Source organism: Schistocerca americana, chromosome 1, assembly GCF_021461395.2.
Source record: "Schistocerca americana isolate TAMUIC-IGC-003095 chromosome 1, iqSchAmer2.1, whole genome shotgun sequence".
Classification (NCBI taxonomy): domain Eukaryota; kingdom Metazoa; phylum Arthropoda; class Insecta; order Orthoptera; family Acrididae; genus Schistocerca; species Schistocerca americana.
In genome coordinates this window covers 1229371280-1229392596 of record NC_060119.1, presented here as the reverse complement: position 1 = coordinate 1229392596, position 21317 = coordinate 1229371280, and the positions used below count along the sequence as shown (strand labels likewise).

General features: G+C 38.9%; 1 protein-coding gene across 1 annotated transcript in view; it reads right to left on the bottom strand.

Moving 5' to 3' along the window:
* Positions 1 to 10202: 10202 nt before the first annotated feature.
* Positions 10203 to 21317, bottom strand: part of LOC124612726 — a 127317-nt gene continuing 116202 nt past the window's right edge. The window contains exon 6 of the mRNA XM_047141512.1: positions 10203 to 10743. Within this exon, the coding sequence (XP_046997468.1) occupies positions 10600 to 10743 (144 nt within the window). The 3' untranslated portion in view covers positions 10203 to 10599. The remainder of the gene's footprint in view (positions 10744 to 21317) is intronic.

The following is a 21317-nucleotide window of genomic DNA, read 5'->3' as shown; positions in this document are numbered from 1 at the left end:
AAGTCTTTGTTATGCTATACAAGAATTAACAGTTACTGAGGCAGAAAATTTAGACTGAAACTGGTCATTAGCAAACAAACAAAACTAGCTGTAAATAGTTAATCAACTGTCATATTTTTATGACACTCGATGGCTGCGTGGAAAGCAAAGGGACCCTGCTTGTTAATAATGTCTGAGGGCAATGACAACCAAGTTTTAGCTATTCTTCTCTTCTTCTTCAGTAGCACTACAGCCCTTGGTGAGCCTTGGCTTCTTCAACAATCTTCCTCCACACTTCTCGGTTATTTGCTGCTCTTTTCCACCCCCAGACTCCCATACTGGTGATACCCATTATTACCTCATCAATCCATCTTCTTCTAGGTCTCCCTTTTTGCCTAACTGAAAGGATCACACCTTTCATCATTTTCTTTGGAATTCTATCATCTGCCATTCTCTCCAAGTGTCCTAGCCATTGTATTTGCTGTGATTTCACAAATTTTACTATGTTCCTGCCTTGTATTAACTCTTGCAATTAGGCAGTGTAGCGTATTCTACAGCCTTCTTCCTCCCTTATTGGCCGGTAGATTTTGCGTAGTATTTTCCGCTCAATGGTTCTTAGTGCATTTTTATCGTGTTCTGTCAACGTCCATACCTCTGACCCGTATGTGATAACTGGGTGGACTAGGTAATTACATATTAGCAGTTTAGTTTTTCTTGTAATGAGGCTATTTTTGAAAAGTTGCATATTTGCAAAGTAATCTCTGTTTCCTGCTTTTATTCTTTCTCTTATAGCCTTTACAATACTGTTATCATTTGTTATTAGGGCTCCCAAATAGTTAAAAGAGGACACTCCTTTGAAGCATTTCACATTGATGTTTAGGTTTTTGGGGGTTCCTTGCTTCACACCTTTATTAAAGTCAAAGCTTTCACTTGTTCTGATAAGGGTCTTTACTTTTGCTCTTGTCTCTGTCATTGCCATTCTGATTAGTCTTATTAGTTTAGCACCTATACCAACTTCTTTCAGTACTCTGTACAGTTCTTGCCAATTTATGCTGTCAAAGGCTTGTTTGAAGTCGATGAATAGAAATGCAGATTTATATCATATTCATTAAACTTTTCCATCATTTGTCTTATCACAAATATTTGATCAGCTGTTCCTGTGTCTGGTTGAAAGCCACACTGATATTCCCCTAGTATGCTTTCTGCACACTTCTGTATCCTTTAGTTTAATATACTTGTGAATATCTTATAAGCTGTGCTTAAAAGTGTTATACCTCTACAGTTTTCACATGCTGTTCTGTCCCCTTTCTCATAAATGGGGATTATTATTCCAATTTTCCAATTATCTAGCATAGTTTCTGTTTCCCATGTATCTGATATTAATGTGTGCAGTTCCTTTATTACAGCCTCACCACCAGTTTTTATTAATTCAGCAATTATGCTGTCTTCCCCAGGGGCTCGATTGTTTTTTGACTTGTGCACAGCCTGGGAGACCTCTTGTAGTGTTGGCTTTCTTGCCTCACTGTCTACTTCCAGCTCCACTCTTTCCTCCTGTGCAGCTGTCTCTTCATCTTCTAGGTTGGTGCTTAGTGTATCTTTGAAATACTCTGCCCATCTTCCCATTATCTGTTCTTCCTCAATTATCATTTTCCCATCTTTACTGGAACAGGCCATTGTTTTTGGTTGGAATCTATTCTTCATTTTGCCTGTGGCATGATAGAACTTGCTTATTTAACTCTGTTCCTTTAATTCTTCTAGTTCTTGAAATTTCTTCTTATTCCACTCTCTTTTCTTTCTCTTGCACAGTCTGTTAGCTCTTCTCCTTAATTCTCTATATTGTTTCTGGTTTCTCTCTGTAGCACTTTTGTTCTTGTCCTGTTCTTTTCCTCTATTGCTGACCTGCAATTTTCATCAAACCGTTCCTGGGTTCTTCTATTCCTTCTTATGCCTATTATTTCCTCTGCAGCATCCTTAATGGCTTTTTCAATCCTGTTCCTCCTTTCATCTACTCCTACTGCGGTCTCTTCATTGCTCAACTTTCTGCTTACTGTTACTTGGCCATTGCTTTTTCTTGTGTACATTAATGATCTCTCATCAGTTACACTGCTAGAAGCAGAGTTCGTTTTGTTTGCAGATGACACAAGTATTGCAATAAATAGTATGTCGAGTGTAGTTCTAGAAAGATCTGCTAATGATATTTTCATGGATATTAATAAATGGTTTAAAGCCAACTCATTGACATTAAACTTTGAAAAGACTCACTACATGCAATTGAGAACTTGTAAGAGGTTTCCACCCAGCATATGCATAAAGTATGAAGAAGAGCAGATAGAAGAGGTTGACAGTCTTAAATTTCTGAGATTACAACTTGATAATAAATTCAATTGGGAGGAGCACACCACAGAACTGCAGAAACGCCTTAACAAATCTGTATTTGCAATTCGAGTGTTAGCAGACATAGGCGACATAAAAATGAAAAAGCTTGCATACTTTGCCTACTTTCATTCCATAATGACATATGGTATAATATTTTGGGGTAACTCTTCAAGTCAAACAAAAGTTTTCAGAGTCCAAAAGCGTGTAATACGTATTATATGTGGAGTAAATTCATGGACGTCATGTAGAAACCTCTTCAAAGAACTGGGTATACTAACCACTGCCTCTCAGTATATTTACTCCGTAATGAAATTTGTCCTAAATAATATATCTGTTTTTCCAACAAACAGCTCAGTTCATACATACAATACCAGGAACAAAAATGATCTGCACAAGGACTTAAAAGCACTTACTTTAGTTCAAAAAGGGGTCCACTACTCAGGAACACTCATCTTCAGTAATTTGCCAGCAAACACAAAAAATTTAGTTACAAATAAAGATCAATTTAAAAGGAGCCTGAAAGACTTACTAGTGGCCAACTCCTACTCCATAGACGAATTTTATAATAGAAACAAATGATGTATTGTAGATATTCATACTATTAGTATTGTTATTTCAGCTTAAAAAAAAAAAAAAAAAGAAAAAAAAAAGGTTGACATGTTCCACATCTACGAGGATCTCCTCAGCATGGATCTATGGTGGAATGAAAAACTAATCTAATCTGGTAATTTTTTACCTCATCACGGATGTTCTGTTTGTCTGTATTCCATTTCACCACCTTTCCTATTCTGTTGCCATTTGTTAGTGACATTTTCTCTCTCAAGACTGATTTTACCACAAAGTGGTCTGAATCACAGTTTGGTCCTCTGCAGCTCCATACATCCAACCGTAACTGACATTGAGTGGCATGCAATCACTAAAATATGGTCAATCTGATTGACTACTCCATTGGCTGCAGACTTCGAAGTACCCAGATGGATCCTTTTGTGTGGAAAGTGGGTACTTTTAATAATAATATTATTCCTTGCTGCGAATTGGCATAGTAAGTCTCCGTTCTCATTGTTTTCTTCATGTAGTGAACATTTTCCTGACACTCCATATGGATGTTCATTCCTCCCTATTTTTGCAATAAAATCTCCTATTACTAGCATCGGGTCATATTTAGGTACTGCGCAGCATACTTTTTCCAAGTCTTCGTAGAACTGTTCTTTAATTATATCCCCTTTTTCCTCTGTTGATGCATGTGCATTAACTATTGATATATTCCTAAATTTCCCTCTTAGTCCGAGTCTGCGCAACCTTTTATTTATTATGGGTTCAAATTCTGGAAGGCTTTTCCTAACTTCCCTAGTTATTATAAATCCTGTTCCAAGTTGGCCTCTTCTTTTTTCTGGTCCACAATATACCAATGAGTACTCAGGTTTATCTAACTGCCCATTTCCTTGCCATCTTATTTCCTGTAGCCCTATGATATCATATTTGAATTTTAAAATTTCATTAGCTGTTTCTTTTAATTTTCCACCTGAAGCATTGTCCTCACATTCCATGATGCTACTGTCAGATCAATTATCCGTTTCCTTTTGTGGGGTCGTGGTACATGCTTTCCATCCAGTTTCCGAGGCTTCTGTTGAATTTTAGTAATATTCTTTTGTTTACAGTATGCGGTTATCAGTCCCATGCCCAACCCCCAACCTGGAGGACCTCCCCTCTCCGGGAACACCGCCTTATAGTAGGCACCTTCAGTGCTGGGCGGGAGGATTTGTATGCTTCGTTGAAGTCGAGAGCTATGCCAGTGGTAGCATAGCTACTGGCAGGGTCACCCAAGCCGGATTGATCTTGACAGAGGAGCCAGACAAAGTGTGTCCCACAACATAGGGCAGGGAGGGCTCTAGAGGTGTAGTGAAGCAAGCTTCCCTAGAGGAGTAAACCTCATACAAATCATGGTCCTCCAGTTTTAACTATTGCCAGTTAATATTCACGTTAGTCATACAGTATGAAAGAAATCTCACTGGATAATGCCACTACAAGGTAATAATTTTTCACTAAGTCTTACAATGTTATAGCTGTGTGTATTGTGAAGAATGTAGCCAACGACAATGCTGATCTGCCCTTTATTGCTGGCTGAGAACCTTGAGTCATCTCCAGAGCCAAGGATAATTATGGGACAGACAATAGTTAGAATTGCAGCTTGTTTTGCAAAGCTGGTCGCAGGTGATGCTCCAAAAACGACCAGCTTCGGAAAGAGGCAGCGACACTCTGCGCAACCCACCCATCATTTTGCATGACAATGCGCGGGCGCATACAGCACAAGCTGTGGCTGCTCTGTTTGGTCGATGGGACTGGGAAGTACTGTACCATCCACCACACTCCCCAGACTTAAGTCCTTGTGACTTTGATTTGTTTCTGAAGATGAAGGAACCACTTTGTAGCATTCATTTCAGAACTGTTCCAGTTTGTATCGGTTGTGAATAAATAGTTGCCATTATTTAAGTTCCAACCTATGTAAATAATGGAAATTTACAATTTTCATGATGATTTAAATTACAATATAAAATTTTTATCTTCATCACGTAAGTAATTTCAAGTGAATACTTAATAGCGTGGAATAAATGGTAGTACACATTTTAACCAATGACACAAATAAATTTACATTTTATCACTATAATTTATGTTAGAATAAACAATTCTGTCTTCTTGACATTAGTAAAATTTTCTTTTCTCTATGTTTCCTCAAAAGGATGCCTTATTACTCTAGGAATTCATTCATTTTGTAATAAGTTTGTTCTCCAAGGAATTGGTGTAGCCTGTAGTGAGAGGCCTTGACATTTGTCTAAACTGAAAATCATTTTCAAGGTTGCCAGTGGATGGATTCAAACCATCTCACCTCCCAAATCCAGAGATTGCAAGCTCAGTGGCTCAACACACAGAGCAACCCAAAGTCGATGGAAAATTTGGGAAAACTGGTTGCTGTACATTGCTTAAAATAAAATAAAACACATCACAATAAAAGACTGAATTCTGACACTGCATGTTTTTCCTTTAATTGTGCATGTTTACTCTTTTCATAGCGCATGAATGCATGCAGATTTAATGATTTCATTGTGCATGGAATTGTTGGCTTTAGTTATTACAGTACTACAAGAGCATAAATAAATTTTGGATGAGAGGCACAGGTAAGAACGGAAGACTCTGTCAGATTGGACGAATTCAAGCAGACCACTGAAAAAATCTTTTAGAAACCAGTGAACTATAGCATGTCCTGTCATCACATACCCCATCCGCTCTCCACAAATCTCTCTATGTCTTTCAGTATCGGAACTGGTTTTCATAACTGAGTACTGCCAGGTGACCAGCTTGGGCAATATTTTGCCATTTTAGCAACTAATGATAGAATATTGAGCAAAATTTTTTAAAGAAATGCTACCATCGCTATTTGCATGATATTTTCATTGATCGATGCGAATTTTGGTTGACACAGCCAAATACAAGTGTATTTTTGCACACTGATTATAATTTAATGATATTTGTTTTAATATTTACCACTTCGCTGCCTCACGAAATACTGAAATATTGCAGCCCCAAAGTTCTACTAGCCTCCAAAAAACAACTCCAGAGCTAACATTAAACTGCTATAGATACATAATTAGCCTATTATAGCAGTGCATGCAAATTTTTTAATTACCATAATGCAGCAGACTAATCAACATCAGTTTTCCTCTTCTTTCTAGTTACAAGCTTATCCACAGTTAGAAACTATCACAATGGCACAGAAACAATAAACTATAGCACTAACATTAAATTCAACAGCAAGTAGGAACTGAAATGATTAAAGAAACAGCAACTGAGCTCAAGCAAAGGCAACAATTGGTCTTGGGTAAAATAGGGATGGGTGAGAGCTGATAGAGCTATGTATGTATAGATAGTTTTAAATCTATCATTGGCCTTGCTGATTTGATAGTGCTTATCCATTTTTTGTCATATGATTGAAAATCAAAATATCTTTCAATTTCACTACACGGCAACTTGGTTGTGTGTAATTTCATTTACGTTATTGATGGGGGTGTCTGGTTCCCCTGGACCCATCCTTGTGACAGACCATTCTCTGCTTATCCAGAGTTCTTTCCTTGCATGCATGTTCCACAGGCACAAAGATGTTTCATGTACCCTCTTTGCAGATCCAGCATTATCGGTATTACCTTTACTTCATCACAAACAGTCCAGCAGTGATCAGTATCCATTATCTTACAGAGAATTATTCTCATTATTTAGTAGGTTTCCTTCATTTTCACTGAGTGGTAATTAGGAATGGATGATAATTTGTTGCAATTATCCAATGTTACACACCACTCCTTGAACTGTCAATGAACAACCCCATTCCATAGCCTCAATGAGCCCTTTGATGTTGATGCAGTATACAAGCTGTTCACCTCAAAATATTAAGCCACACTCTTCTCATTTTGTGAAAACACGATGGTTATATCTGGTGCTGCCATAATCCTCTCATTTAGTCGAAAAAGGGTTTTTGAGGTTGATGGTATAGCCAACCAATGGATAATGTCAAATCTAACCAAAGGAATGCAGATGGTTGTACTTAGTAATTCAACCATTACAGTCCAGGCACATAATTCTCACTGGGGAGAAATAACGTATCGGGTTCCTGAAGGTTCATTCTTAGGTCTACTATTGTTCTTCATAAGTAAACTAACTTCCATGTAATATACAATGAGCAGAATTACTTCTTTTTGCAGACAACACTAGTATTGTAGGCAATTCGAGCATGCATACAGAAACAGAAGAGATGGTAAACAAAGTTGTTACAAAGTATCATTGACTATTTAGTGTATCGACCATGTTTGGACAAAAAGTACACTGGAGAGGATGTGAGTTGCAACATAGCCAGCCACAGGCAGGTAAGATTTTTATGCATTGTGAAGCAAAACATGGCCGACAGGTGTTGGAAAGCAGAGCCAGATGGGTGCAATATAGCAACAGCTGACACTGCAATACACTAGTGGAAGGACGGAACCCTTTCCTCACTTGCCACCAAGTAAGTGTTTAGCGTAAATGGCTTAAGCCCTGAACAACATAATCTGGAGTGTATAAGCACTCAGCCTTTCATGTACTACAATATTCTTGTCTCAGTTTCACAGCCTACATCACAGCCCTGTAACACATCGAGTTGCATCCTGGAATGCAGTACAGGGTCCGCTGTTTGACCATGGGACGGGACAGGTTGCCCTGCCATGACTGCAACTGTTGCCTACTCACTGCAGGGAGGTCACGGGCTACCTTGCAATATTGTCAGCTATGCTGAAGTGCTGTCATCATGGTCGCACTGTCAACAATCAAAGATATCTATTGTTTCGCACAAGAGGCAATTGGACACCTCCACCAAGCTGTTTCTGATGTACTACAGATGAGGGCCAAAACAAAGAAGTTAATTAAACAAATCTGCTGTCTTTAATGGCGAACATTTTAGGTTAGGCTTTAACGTTACTGTTGCTGACATCAAATGAAACAACAAGTTTACTGTTACCAGTCACTGTATTTGTCTCCACAATACATTTCAAAAGTTTAAACCTACATCATCAGTGAATTTACATTTGTTAGTATGACATGTGTGTATGTTTTGTCATGATTGTTTTGGGTACTTGTGACACTGTCTAGTGGAGAAACAAAACACTATTTCAGAATATGTTGGTTTTTCTTTTTTCTGGGGGGGGGAGGGGGGGGGGGGGAGGGGGGGGGGGGAGGGGGGGGAGGGGGGGGGGGGGGACCTGACAGAAAAAATAAAATAATTGAAACAGAATATGTGTTATGACAGCGAAAGGAACCTGTCACCCCTGGAGGTACTTAAAAAAAATCTGAAATAGTGTTTTTTGTTTCTCCATTAGACAGCACTACAAGTTCCTCCAAAAATTGTAACACAACACACGTGTCATACTAACAAATCTAAGTCCACCTGATGATGGAGGTTTAAACCTTTGAAACACATTGTGGAGATAAATAAACAGTGATTGATAACGGTAAACTTGTTGTTTCCTTCGAAATCTACTATTGTCCTGACACCTCATTTCACTCTCCACAGGTGACACTCAAAGGGTCATCCAACAACTAGTTTTCAGCAAATGGTCTCACCTTTACTTTTAAAATGACACAAAACAGTCACTTCTGCACATCTGGGGATACTAAAACAATAATAATTGTAACACATGGTGAGGAAAAACGGTGGAAACTTTAGAATTCTGCTGTCCATTGATGAGAATTTAAACTGGAAAGGGCACATTGGAAGTCTTGGGGAGAGAGAAACCAGTAAGCTGACATTTTGCATATTTTCATTCAATAATGCCATGTGGAATAATGTTCAGGGGTAACTCATCCTTAAGAAAGAAAGTCATGCCGTAAGAATAATATGTGGAGCTCATCCACAATCATCTTGTACACATCTGCTTTAGGAGTTGGGTATTCTGACTACTGCTTCAAATCACATTTATTCTCTCATGAGGTTTCTTGTAAATAATCTGCTACCATTCGAAAGGAACAATGATGTATGTAATTACAATACCAGAAGGAAAAAATGGCATTCATTACTCCACATTAAGGTTGTCTTAGCACAAAGAAGGCTGCACAATGCTGCAACTAAAACTTTTGATCACTTATACAAAGTGACGTAAAATGTCTGCCAGAAAGCAAAATAAAATTTGAAACCAAACTGAAAAAGTTTTTCCTTGACAGCTCCCCCTATTCCGCACGAGAATTTCGATTATTGTAATGTGTAAAAGGTGGTGGGTAGGAATCATTAACTCACACCTGCATATCTTTTAAAGAAGAAGAAGAAGAAGAAGACGAGCCTTAAAAATGTTCAGCAAGTAAGCACACTTAGAAATTAATTTGCAATATGAATGTAAAATATCTCATTCTATATCTTTACGATTTATAGTGCAAAAATGATCCATGGAACATGGAACTCACTCACTTCCAGTTATTCTGAAGACGTTTTAGGCAATTCACCTTGACTGAATGACTGGTACAGAATGTCTTCATCAAGCAGTATGATGTCATAGTCAACACTGTCAAGAGCTGTGGGTATTATGATTCCTCACTGAAATTGAATGCTGAAAATGTTTGCAAAATGAAGATAGAAACATATTCATTGTATGGTAGACATCTTATAACCAACCACAAGGAACTCAGTGGAATGTTTTATCTTTTTGTTAAAGCCTGTCATATCAAGCAAACAATGATCTTGCTATACTCCCCAACATTATAACTCCACAACTAAGGCTTTTCCCTTGTCCTTAAGTCCACTTACTGGGGTTATCAACATATGTTCATCACACTTTATGCGGTGCCACTTTTGTTCTAGACACCAAGTTTAATTCCAAAATACGCATAAAAGGTTTCAGATATAAAGTCTGCTACATATATCCTTTGTTTTGAAGTCGTGAAACAGTGACAAATGAAGTAAAATACGTATGAATCTTTTTTTACTTTCTACAAATGGCACTGATTTTTCTTTAATGGAGGAAAATATTAGGTTGAAATTTCTCAAACAAGAAATAAAAATTCGTGACATTTATTTTTTGTGAAACAATCTTGATATGGTGAGGCCTAATTATTGTTTCAACACACACTATTAATGTATAAAACAGTCTTGCTTTTCTTGTTGAGTAATTCTAAGTAAAATCTCAAACTTTTGCCAATCACCTACACTGTCTTCACCAGAAGCAACTGACTGAATGAAAATATTGACCATAACCATGAAAGTGTCAACCTGGCTGAATTCTCAAAGATATAAATTACACAGTATATCAATAACGAGGGGGTGAAAAATCTTATAAAACACAGCATATTAAAATCTTGTTTATCTAATTAACAAAATACCTTCTTACCTTTCCAAATCTCCAGTCTTACTGATCACATCTGACGCTGTGGTTTCTTGTGTAAAACTATTTATTTACAATAAAATAGATATGATATAATAAAACTTATCATTGCACTAGAAGCTAAAACTAACAATATGGATGTTCGTATCCATGCAAAGAATGTTTTATCTTTTTTCTCCTCAGTGACAGCAGTACAACAAGATGAGTTAAAACTACACATTTACTTTAATATAAACAGTTCTAAATAATCTATGTTTTGTACACAGTGACTTAAAATGACTCAGTACAGAATAAAACGATGAAGCTGATGAAGTTCAGCAGTTACAATAATTGTACATGTAAATCGTCATTAAAAGACTTAAAAACCATTCACTTTCCCATGTAGGGAGCGCTTGCATTGTTTAGCTGGTGCAGGCCCATTGCTGATAGTAGAGTCTGTGGTGCATGGCCTCTTTTTTGCCGTAGATGTTTGGCTTGACATCCCATTGTGCCAAGGGCGAACCTACAAGAGTGAAAGTCATGTCAGACTATTACTGCTAAGCTTTATCTTTAGTTCTTAGCCAAGAGCCTGTATCAGTGTTTACATAATGTCACAATAAGCACACAGAAAAAAAATCAACCACCACAGATAGCTGATGGAAACTCATTGCAAAAGAAATCAACATTTCTTTAGAAATGTGAAGGAAAGCACTCATGGGTTTCATTAAATTCATTCATTTAGCCATTGTGTTGCAAGATTCCATCAAGGAGAACCTTTACAGGTATGGAATGAGCCACAGTATACACTCACAAAAGGCAATCAGATCAAAGAAATAATCTTTACACTGTATTAACAATAAACCATCACTATTGCTTAGTGTTATATAAGCTTACAGCAGGTTAAATTATGCTATTATATTTGAAAGAAAAATGCTACTTTGGGAGAAGAAAAGAAAAACACTGCAACTTCATCAGTTATATCAAACAGCTACTGTTTGTCTTTTATTGTTAGCTTCATACCTACTTAATTACGAACACTTCTTTTTAATTCTGGTCCTATGCAAAATCGGTAAGTGGTTCTAAAGGTTCTACCAGTCACTCATTGACCAGTTTGGTGTGGCAGTAAAAGATAGCTTAAGGAAAGCCTAAATATTAAATTTCAGCATCTATGAAAATCATTCATGCAGGAGAATCCTATAAACAAACCATTGTTTGATCATAACACAGACTCCAGCATGGAGGACATAGCAATAGGCATCCCTGGCATATAGAAGCAACTGAAAGAGTAGAAAACAAATAAGTTGCCAGTTTCAGACGCACTCCCAATTTGGTTTTACAAGGAGTACTACACGGCATTGACCCCTTAAAGAGCTTGTATTTATCGTGAATCTCTTCCCCCACCGCAAAGTCCCAAGCAACTTAAAAAAAGCGCAGGTGCCTCCAGCATATATGAAGGGTACAGAATTGCCCACAAAATTACATACCAACGTTCTTAAACTGGTTTGTAGAAGAATTCTTTAACACATTCTCAGTTCAAATATAATACATTTCCTTGAGATGGAAAGCCGCGCGATCTGAGGCACCTTGCCACAGGTCATATTGTTTCTTAGCTATACCCCGACATTCTTATATCATGTGACATGCTCATAATGTTCAGCACTGGTCTTGTAATGAGATACTACCAGGTTCTCTTTCTTTTCTATGGAAATTATCTTAGAATTATGCGCACTTAAACAGAGCTGCCATTCATTACACCAACTGGAAATATTTGCCAAATCTTTCTGCAATTCCTTACAACTGTCCAATGACAATACCTTCCTATGCACAACTTCAGCACCAGTGAACAAGATTAGAATGTGTTGATCCTGCTAGATAAATCTTTTATATATACTGAAAACATTAGAGGTACTATTAATATACCTAAAGCTGATGTCATATTTACAGAGATACACTGTATAATCGTATCTTGGTTAGTAGTTCATCTATTGTTTGCAAGATGTATGTAAATAAACCAAGCTGGGTTTCACATGACTCTTTTTTTCTTAATCTCTGCTGGTTCCATTACAGTGCTTGTTTTCCTCCAAGAACATCATAATTTTTGAGCTTAAAATGTGGTCTAGGATCTTGGAACAGAAGGATGTTAGCGATAATGGTCCATAATTCCAGGCATCAGAACTGACCTGTGCTCTTTACCAGTAATTTAGGACTTTTAGTTGTGCTAGGGATTCTCAATAAATACGAGCTAGGAAAGGAGCCGATTTTGTGGCATATTTGACATAAAATCTAGCTGAAATTATGTCTGGGCCTTGTCCCTTGACTGCTTGAAGTAGCATTAATTGTTTTTCCAATACTGCACATTGTTAATATTTATATTATACTCATTTGTGTGTGCAGCAGTCAACCATTAATACAGTAGTATCTAAATGCTTGAATACATTTTTAAATGCCGAATTTAAATTTTCTGCTCTCTGTCTGCCTTTCATCAGAGCTCCATGATCTTACTTGGATCATTCCAGTGACTACCAAGAAGACTGAGTTGACCAGCTTCCTCAGAGAATTTCGAGAAAGCTCATAACCTACAGCATTGTCCCCACAACTGACTAAGGCCCCCTGGTTCTGAACCAAATGTACATTAGTTTTTTTTAGCTTAAATGACTGTCTTTTCAGTTCACATAATAATAGTGGCAGGAGACCCCGAAGTGTTAGTATAAGACCCAAAGGAATACAGATATGCCTATAGGTGAAAAGATGAAAATCCTAATGGTCAATTGCTGAAGCGTTCTTAACAAAACGATGGAGTCTGAAGTACTCCTAAAATGAAACAGAGCTCACTTAATAAATGTTAAAGAAAGTTGGGTAAAAACAAAACTGATTGCAGTGAGGTTTTTAGGGCAAATCTAAGTGTACGAGGTGCGACAATCAAGTAATGAGACTGATTTTTTGGGGGGGGGGGGGGGGGGGGGGGAGAGGGGTGCTTACCATTTTATTCAAGTTTAGTGTTGTCTCCTTCAAAGTATTTCTCTTCTGATGGCACACACTTTTTCCAGTGCTTCTGCCATTGATTGTAACATTTATGGTAACATTTCTGGAATTCATCTTCTGTAATATCCTCCAAGACCCTCGTCATGGCTTTTTGGACACCTTGATTTGTTTGAAAATGGTGTCCCTTGACCACCGTTTTGACTCTTGCAAATAGAAAAAAGTCACACGGAGCGATATCTGGTGAATAAGGTGGCTGTGGTAGTACTGAAATTTGTTTTGAGGTTAAAAATTGCTGTACTGACAGAGCAGTATGGGATGGCACATTATCGTGATGCAGCATCCAATTATCAGCAATGTTGGCACGGACACAAAGAACTCTTTTACGAAGTCTTTCTAAAATTTCTTTGTAGCAATATTGGTTAAGTGTTTGTCCAGGAGGCACCCAATCTTTATGAACAATTCCCTTGGAATCAAAGAAGCACACAAGCATATGCATTTCACTTTTGACTTTGACATGCGAGCTTTTTTTTGGTCTGGGTGATCCCATTGTGAGCTTTGGCCTTTTGTCTCTGGACCGTACTGGCGGGGGGGATTTTGCTCTAACTGATCGGCTGCCACATTTTTCCATGTTTCTCGCTGTTGTGGTGTGAGATTTTTTGGGGACCATTTTTGCACAAATCTTTCTCATACCAAGATCCTCAGTTATCATATTTCTTGATTGATGTTCAGTCCTCCTGCAATCACTTTCATGGATAATCTTCGATCAGATTGTACGAGTTCACGCACCCTGACCAAGTTGACATCCGTCCATGAGGTTGATGGTCATCCACTGTGGTCTCATCTTCAACATTCATTCTGCCTTCACTAAACATTTTATGCCATTGAAAAACTTGAGCTCTTGACATAACCTCCTCTCCAAAAGCCTTCTGAAGCTTACCGTAAGTTGTCGTCGCGTTTTCACCCAATTTAACGCAAAACGAAATGGCATACCGTTGTGTAACATTATGCAGTTCCATTTCTGTGACAAGAGACACAAGCACGTGTTAACTTATTACAGCACAACTCACGATTGAGCAGTTGCATCGATGTGCCGCTTGGACTAGAAGCAGCTTATAGACCAAGGTCAAAGATATTGCGCCTACGCAAGCTTGCAGGGTTTCCACATCTTGCAAAGAAAATCAGTCTCATCACTTTATTGTCGTACCTCGTATATTAATAAGATAAGCTATTATTTGTTGCAGTAGAGAAGAAACTTATTTCTAGCAAGATATAACTACAAGCTGCAAGCGAAATTGTTGGGGCAAAACTCAGTACCATAGGTGCGCATAAACTTAGAATTTGGTCCTTCTGTCTATTATCAGACTAACTCCAATTATAACTGAAAATGTCAGAGCAAATCTCAGCTTGGTAGTACATGTGTCCCCCAATCATGTGTAATCATTGGCAGACACTTAAACATTAAAAATCAATTAAGATATTTATAGTACTAGTGGTGGACATAAGACATCCTTTGAAACAATACTAAGATACTTCCATTAAAAACTAATTAATACTGATACTTTATGGCAGCCCCGATTTTTCAAAGTCTTCCTGGTAAAATACACTTTCTCCCAGGTAAAAATACACTACACACTGTGTGAAAGTACATTCTTCCCGTGTGACGTGACAATATACTTTCCAAAGGAGCTGTAGAACTTATCAGTCCTTTGAATGTTAAAGATTTTATAAATTGGCGTAGAAATTCCTGGCACTTTAGAAAATGAAACCCATCAAAAAACAATGTTTTTTGGAAAGATTTTTGTTGTGCAACAACATGCGTATTTTTGCATTATGGAGCTAGAAATATGAATTCTACCAATCACAGCTTCTGAAGCACTGAGACTGAGATTGCAATCTCGCCAGCCAATGACAGTAGAAATTCAGGACATAGAACACGTGATGAAGTGGGCCAGCAGAACATCACTGTTAAATAGGGCATGCACACACAAACAGGAAGAGTTAATGCTTTAAATTAAATATACTCACAATATACGTACAAGAAATTCCCCCCCCCCCCCCCCCCCCCTCCTGAGGGTGTCGTTAAGCAGAATCCTACGAGCATAATTTAAATTGCAACAGCTGAATATTTCCAACAAGCAAGATTATAAATTTCACTGCTGTGCACCGAGCATTTCAAGGGTTACCTGACTGAATACAAATTCCATCGAGCACTTCGGCGTTTCCACAGAAAAGACAATTACATGTGAATTTGCTCAAGAACTCACCTCACATTTTTTTTAAGAATTCTTACACTTTTTCTAATCTTTAATGTACAACCTAACAAAGAAAATAATCAATTTTTGACATATAACATAATTCAATACATGAAAAATCTACTCCAAAGTGGTGGAAGGAGAACAGAAATATAAAAAGGGTTTTAAGTATGCAAGCTTTCGGAGCCAGTGGCTCTACCTTCTGGCAGAAAGGCTGAAGGGGAAGGAAGAGGGGTGACGGAAAAGGGCTGAGAGGTTTAGGTAAAGGGTTAGAGTTCAGATAAGTCACCCGGAACCTCGAGTCAGGGGAGACTTACCAGATGGAATGAGACCTGTTGGGTGACTTCACCAAATGAGATTTGAAAACCTGGAGCTGAAAGGTGGAAGACAGGCTAATATGCATGACAGAGACCACCGCTAAAACATTGTGCACAAGTTAATAAGAGTGAAAAGCTAAGGGGTCTGTATGTAAAAGAGGTGGGATGGGGATGGCGAGAAACAAAGAACCAAGGATTTTGTAGCGCTAGTCGCACCTGTGAACTTCAGAGAAACTGGTGTCTGGGGGAAGAATTCAGATGGTGTGTGGTGGTGCTAACTTTGCCTCACTCAGCTGTTTCATATGAAAGAAAAATTTTATTTTTTATGTCACGTAAAACCCTCAAAATAGCATTCCATCAAGTGTCTTTCATATCATATCCATTACAATAAGAATATCTCAGTTCATTGCTCTTTTTAACAGTCAATTTAAACACACTATGGCTTTGTCTTCAGGCACATAATGTGACAACTTCTTAAATTTGTGTGACATAAATGAATGCATATTCGCACTAAAAGATGCAAATTTCGCCAAACACAGATGCAATATTTTCAGGTCTCTAGTTACATGTCATCTTGCACCACTGTCAATGTACCAACTACCATGGTCCAATTTGTTTACATCTGCAGAAGAATTGTTGCAGCTCACCATTAAAACTTCCTTCTCTATTTTCAAAGCATCTGTATGCCTACAATTGTTTGAACTTCCCATTAATGTCACACAAGTTGACAACAAAGCAAAGTCTTTTTAACCCAGATAACCCTGACGTCCTTCTGGAAGGACGACGTAACTCACAGTTGAAATTATTTATTTTTGCGAATAGCGCATTGTTGCAACGGACTGTGATACATTGTTATATGAAGTAGGCAGTGTCAGTTGCGCTCTGCGACAGTCAATTTGATGCTGTCGGTCATAGTGAGTGAGAAATTGTGTCTTGAAAATAGGGCCAATTTTACCATGAACGAACTGACTGACCTTGTCATCGATGGTATGTATATTTTCTTTCATACTGCGTCAATAATTCTGAAACTTGTCATATAACATCTTAAAGAGTTAACCTATATTGCACTCCTGGAAATGGAAAAAAGAACACATTGACACCGGTGTGTCAGACCCACCATACTTGCTCCGACACTGCGAGAGGGCTGTACAAGCAATGATCACACGCACGGCACAGCGGACACACCAGGAACCGCGGTGTTGGCCGTCGAATGGCGCTAGCTGCGCAGCATTTGTGCACCGCCGCCGTCGGTGTCAGCCAGTTTGCCGTGGCATACAGAGCTCCATCGCAGTCTTTAACACCGGTTAGCATGCCGCGACAGCGTGGACGTGAACCGTATGTGCAGTTGACGGACTTTGAGCGAGGGCGTATAGTGGGCATGCGGGAGGCCAGGTGGACGTACGCCGAATTGCTCAACACGTGGGGCGTGAGGTCTCCACAGTACATCGATGTTGTCGCCAGTGGTCGGCGGAAGGTGCACGTGCCCGTCGACCTGGGACCGGACCGCAGCGAAGCACGGATGCACGCCAAGACCGTAGGATCCTACGCAGTGCCGTAGGGGACCGCACCGCCACTTCTCAGCAAATTAGGGACACTGTTGCTCCTGGGGTATCGGCGAGGACCATTCGCAACCGTCTCCATGAAGCTGGGCTACGGTCCCGCACACCGTTAGGCCGTTCTTCCGCTCACGCCCCAACATCGTGCAGCCCGCCTCCAGTGGTGTCGCGACAGGGCGTGAATGGAGGGACGAATGGAGACGTGTCGTCTTCAGCGAAGAGAGTCGCTTCTGCCTTGGTGCCAATGATGGTCGTACGCGTGTTTGGCGCAGTGCAGGTGAGCGCCACAATCAGGACTGCATACGACCGAGGCACACAGGCCAACACACGGCATCATGGTGTGGGGAGCGATCTCCTACACTGGCCGTACACCACTGGTGATCGTCGAGGGCACACTGAATAGTGCACGGTACATCCAAACCGTCATCGAACCCATCGTTCTACCATTCCTAGACCGGCAAGGAACTTGCTGTTCCAACAGGACAATGCACGTCCGCATGTATCCCGTGCCACCCAACGTGCTCTAGAAGGTGTAAGTCAACTACCCTGGCCAGCAAGATCTCCGGATCTGTCCCCCATTGAGCATGTTTGGGACTGGATGAAGCGTCGTCTCAAGCGGTCTGCACGTCCAGCACGAACGCTGGTCCAACTGAGGCGCCAGGTGGAAATGGCATGGCAAGCCTTTCCACAGGACTACATCCAGCATCTCTACGATCGTCTCCATGGGAGAATAGCAGCCTGCATTGCTGCGAAAGGTGGATATACACTGTACTAGTACCGACATTGTGCATGCTCTGTTGCCTGTGTCTATGTGCCTGTGGTTCTGTCAGTGTGATCATGTGATGTATCTGACCCCAGGAATGTGAAAATAAAGTTTCCCCTTCCTGGGACAATGAATTCACGGTGTTCTTATTTCAATTTTCCAGGAGTGTATTTATGGGTTCATATTACGATAGAAAGTTTTCGTGAGTTGTAATTCAATAATGTTACAACCGTCCTTCCAGAAGGACGTCAGGGTAATATGTTGTCACTTTGTATTCACAGAATACAATGTACACTTATGGAACTTTTGGACATGTTAGAATCAAAAGATGAGGTAATACCTAATACTGGTGTGAATGTAACATTACACCTCCTCTAAATTCAAACTGTTGAGGTAACAAACGAAAATTCGAGTGCTGAAGAAAATCCAAGTGTAGATAATTAACCAGCAAGTCAGCTCAATACTGCCTGCGCTACATGACCTAAAAGAGAGGGGCGTGGAAGCAACAGGAACAATAAGAGGAAACAGAGTTAAGAATTGTACTCTATCATCCGTCGATAAAATGATAAAAGAAAATAGAGTATCATATGAAATTGGTTCTGACTCAGCATCCGGTATTTCCATTGTATGTTGGAATAACAACAATATTGTTACTGTAGCCACCAACTTTGACAGAGTGCAACCACTACACTCTGTAACAAGATTTTCCAGGGAACAAAAGAAAAGGATTAGCGAGCTTCAACCTAACTTATTACAATCCTACACTACTCATATGGGAGGCATAGATCGAGCTGACCAAATGTATCCCTATATTGATGTTCTATAAGAGGGAAAAAGTGGTATTTCTCGATTATTGCACATTTTTATAGACATTGCAGAGCAAAAATGCCTGGGATCTTTACAAGCACAAGGAAGAACCCATAGATCATCTGACATTTCATCGTCGAATTGTCACTGCAATTCTTGAAAGTTACAAAAGAGTCACTACCAGCAGAGGACGTCCTAGTAAGAGGGCAAAACTAGATTCTAGATTTGATGGTAGAGAACATTATGTTGCTGAATTACCAACGGACGAGATAACAAAAAAGAAGAAGCAGCTGAAAATGTCGAAGTTGCCACAAAAAACTACTACTATGTGCGTAAAATGTAACGAACCACTTCATGTTTGTTGCTTTTTGTCTTATCATACTGGTGCATAAAATATGGGTATAGGTTATTTTCTTTGTATTTTGTATTTATTACTTGTTTTAGCCCATAATTCAAATTTATTTATGTCTTTTTGAAAGTATAAAAACCAAAACAAGTTAATTGTGCAATGTCATATACTTTAAAAACATGTTCCCTTATTGTCCTGATGTCCTTCTGGAAGGACGCCCATTTTTGGAAATACCAATTAAAAATAAATACTCAAAATTGTTTTTACTTTCTTCCTTACAACCTTGTGAATGAATGTAGATAACATATAAATCAATTTTGAAAAACAAATAATTCAGGACTATCTGGGTTAATGTTAGGGTAGTCATTCGATCGATTTCCTTTTATCAACTGCACATACTAATCTTTGTAATAAAATTTCCATATCCCCATAATTGGCAACAACTGAGTCACTTTGTTATGGAGCAAAGACCTGGAAGGGGTAATAGTATGAGCAGCTGGACTGCGAACACAAAGTTTTGTCTGGAAAAAAGTTGACTGATGTTTGTATTACAGTAGAAGCTTAATTGGTGCTGTTTGTGGACATATACATCAAATGAAGAAAATAAACATGTGATGAAGAAACAGACAGAAGCAATGTCCACATTTTAATATACAGCCTGATAGTACCTAACAGAAATGAGCATTGTTCTCTTCAGTGAGGAAGAAATTCATCAGGGAGCAGCACAAAGCAGGTACTGAGCACCTGTCCTTCTTGCCCAATTGTTAGTTGCACATAACTAGCAATGTATGTTAAAAAATGCACTTGCCATATGTAGTACTTCGCAAAAATGGTCAGATCACCACCAGCAACTGACGAAAGTGGCACACGTTAATAGGGCAAAGGGAACTGCATAGTTGCTAAGCATGATTAATCGTGTAAATATATACTGCAAATATTAAAACAGTATTGTGTAGGGTACTATGCTGAGTTAGGATCCTTTGCATGTCACATACATACATACATTAATCCTTGTTCCATAGATCATGAATACGACATTTCGTAATGTTTCAGAACGTGTCACTTTAACATGCTGTAAGTTTTCTTTACACAAAATAATTAAGGAACCATTTTTTTTTTCCGTAACTACTTCATATCTAAGAATTCATATATTGAGTAGAAGGAGTTGTCATTCGGGAATTCTTTTAATTTGCTTTTAATTGGCTATTTGTCAGACTTTTAATGCTATTTGGCAAACATCCAAAGATTTTTGCGGCAGCATAATTCATCCCTTTCTGCGCCAAAGTGAGATTTAATGCAGAATAGTGAAGATCATCCTTTCTTCTAGTGCTGTAGCCATGCACTTCGCTGTTGTTTTTGAACTGGGATGGGTTATTAATGACAAGTTTCATAAGTGAATATATGTATTGTCAAGGTATTGTGAATATTCCAAGTTCCTTAAATAAATGTCTGCAAGGTGATCTTGGGTGGGCTCCAGCTATTATTCTGATTACACGTTTTTGTGCAATGAATATTTTCTCTCTTAATGACAAATTGCCCCGAAATATGATGCCATATTAAAGCAGTGAATGAAAATAGGCATAGTAGGCTAATTTACTGATATGTTTACACCAAAATTTGCAATAACCCTAATAGCATAAGTAGCTGAACCTAATCGTTTCAGCAGATCATCGATGGTGTTTCTTCAATTTCTTATCAATGCACACACCCAGAAATTTTGAGTATTCTGTCTAAACAACAGACTTCTGTTCACATTCTCTATTTATCAATGGTGTTATGCCATTTACTGTACAGAATTGTATAAGTTGTGTTTTCTCAAAATTTAGTGAGAGTCCATTTGCAGAGACGACTCAATAATTTTCTGAAGACATTATTTACAATTTCCTCAGCTGATTCTTGCTTGTTGGGTGTGATTACTATACTTGTATCACCAGCAAAAAGAACTAGCTTTGCATCTTCATGAATATAGAGTGGCAGGGACTAGGTGGTGGGAAGACAAGGATGCCAGGTGCAGCATTGGGAGGCTCTGGAGGAGAGGGACCGGGGGGGGGGACGGATAGGAGCAGAGAAG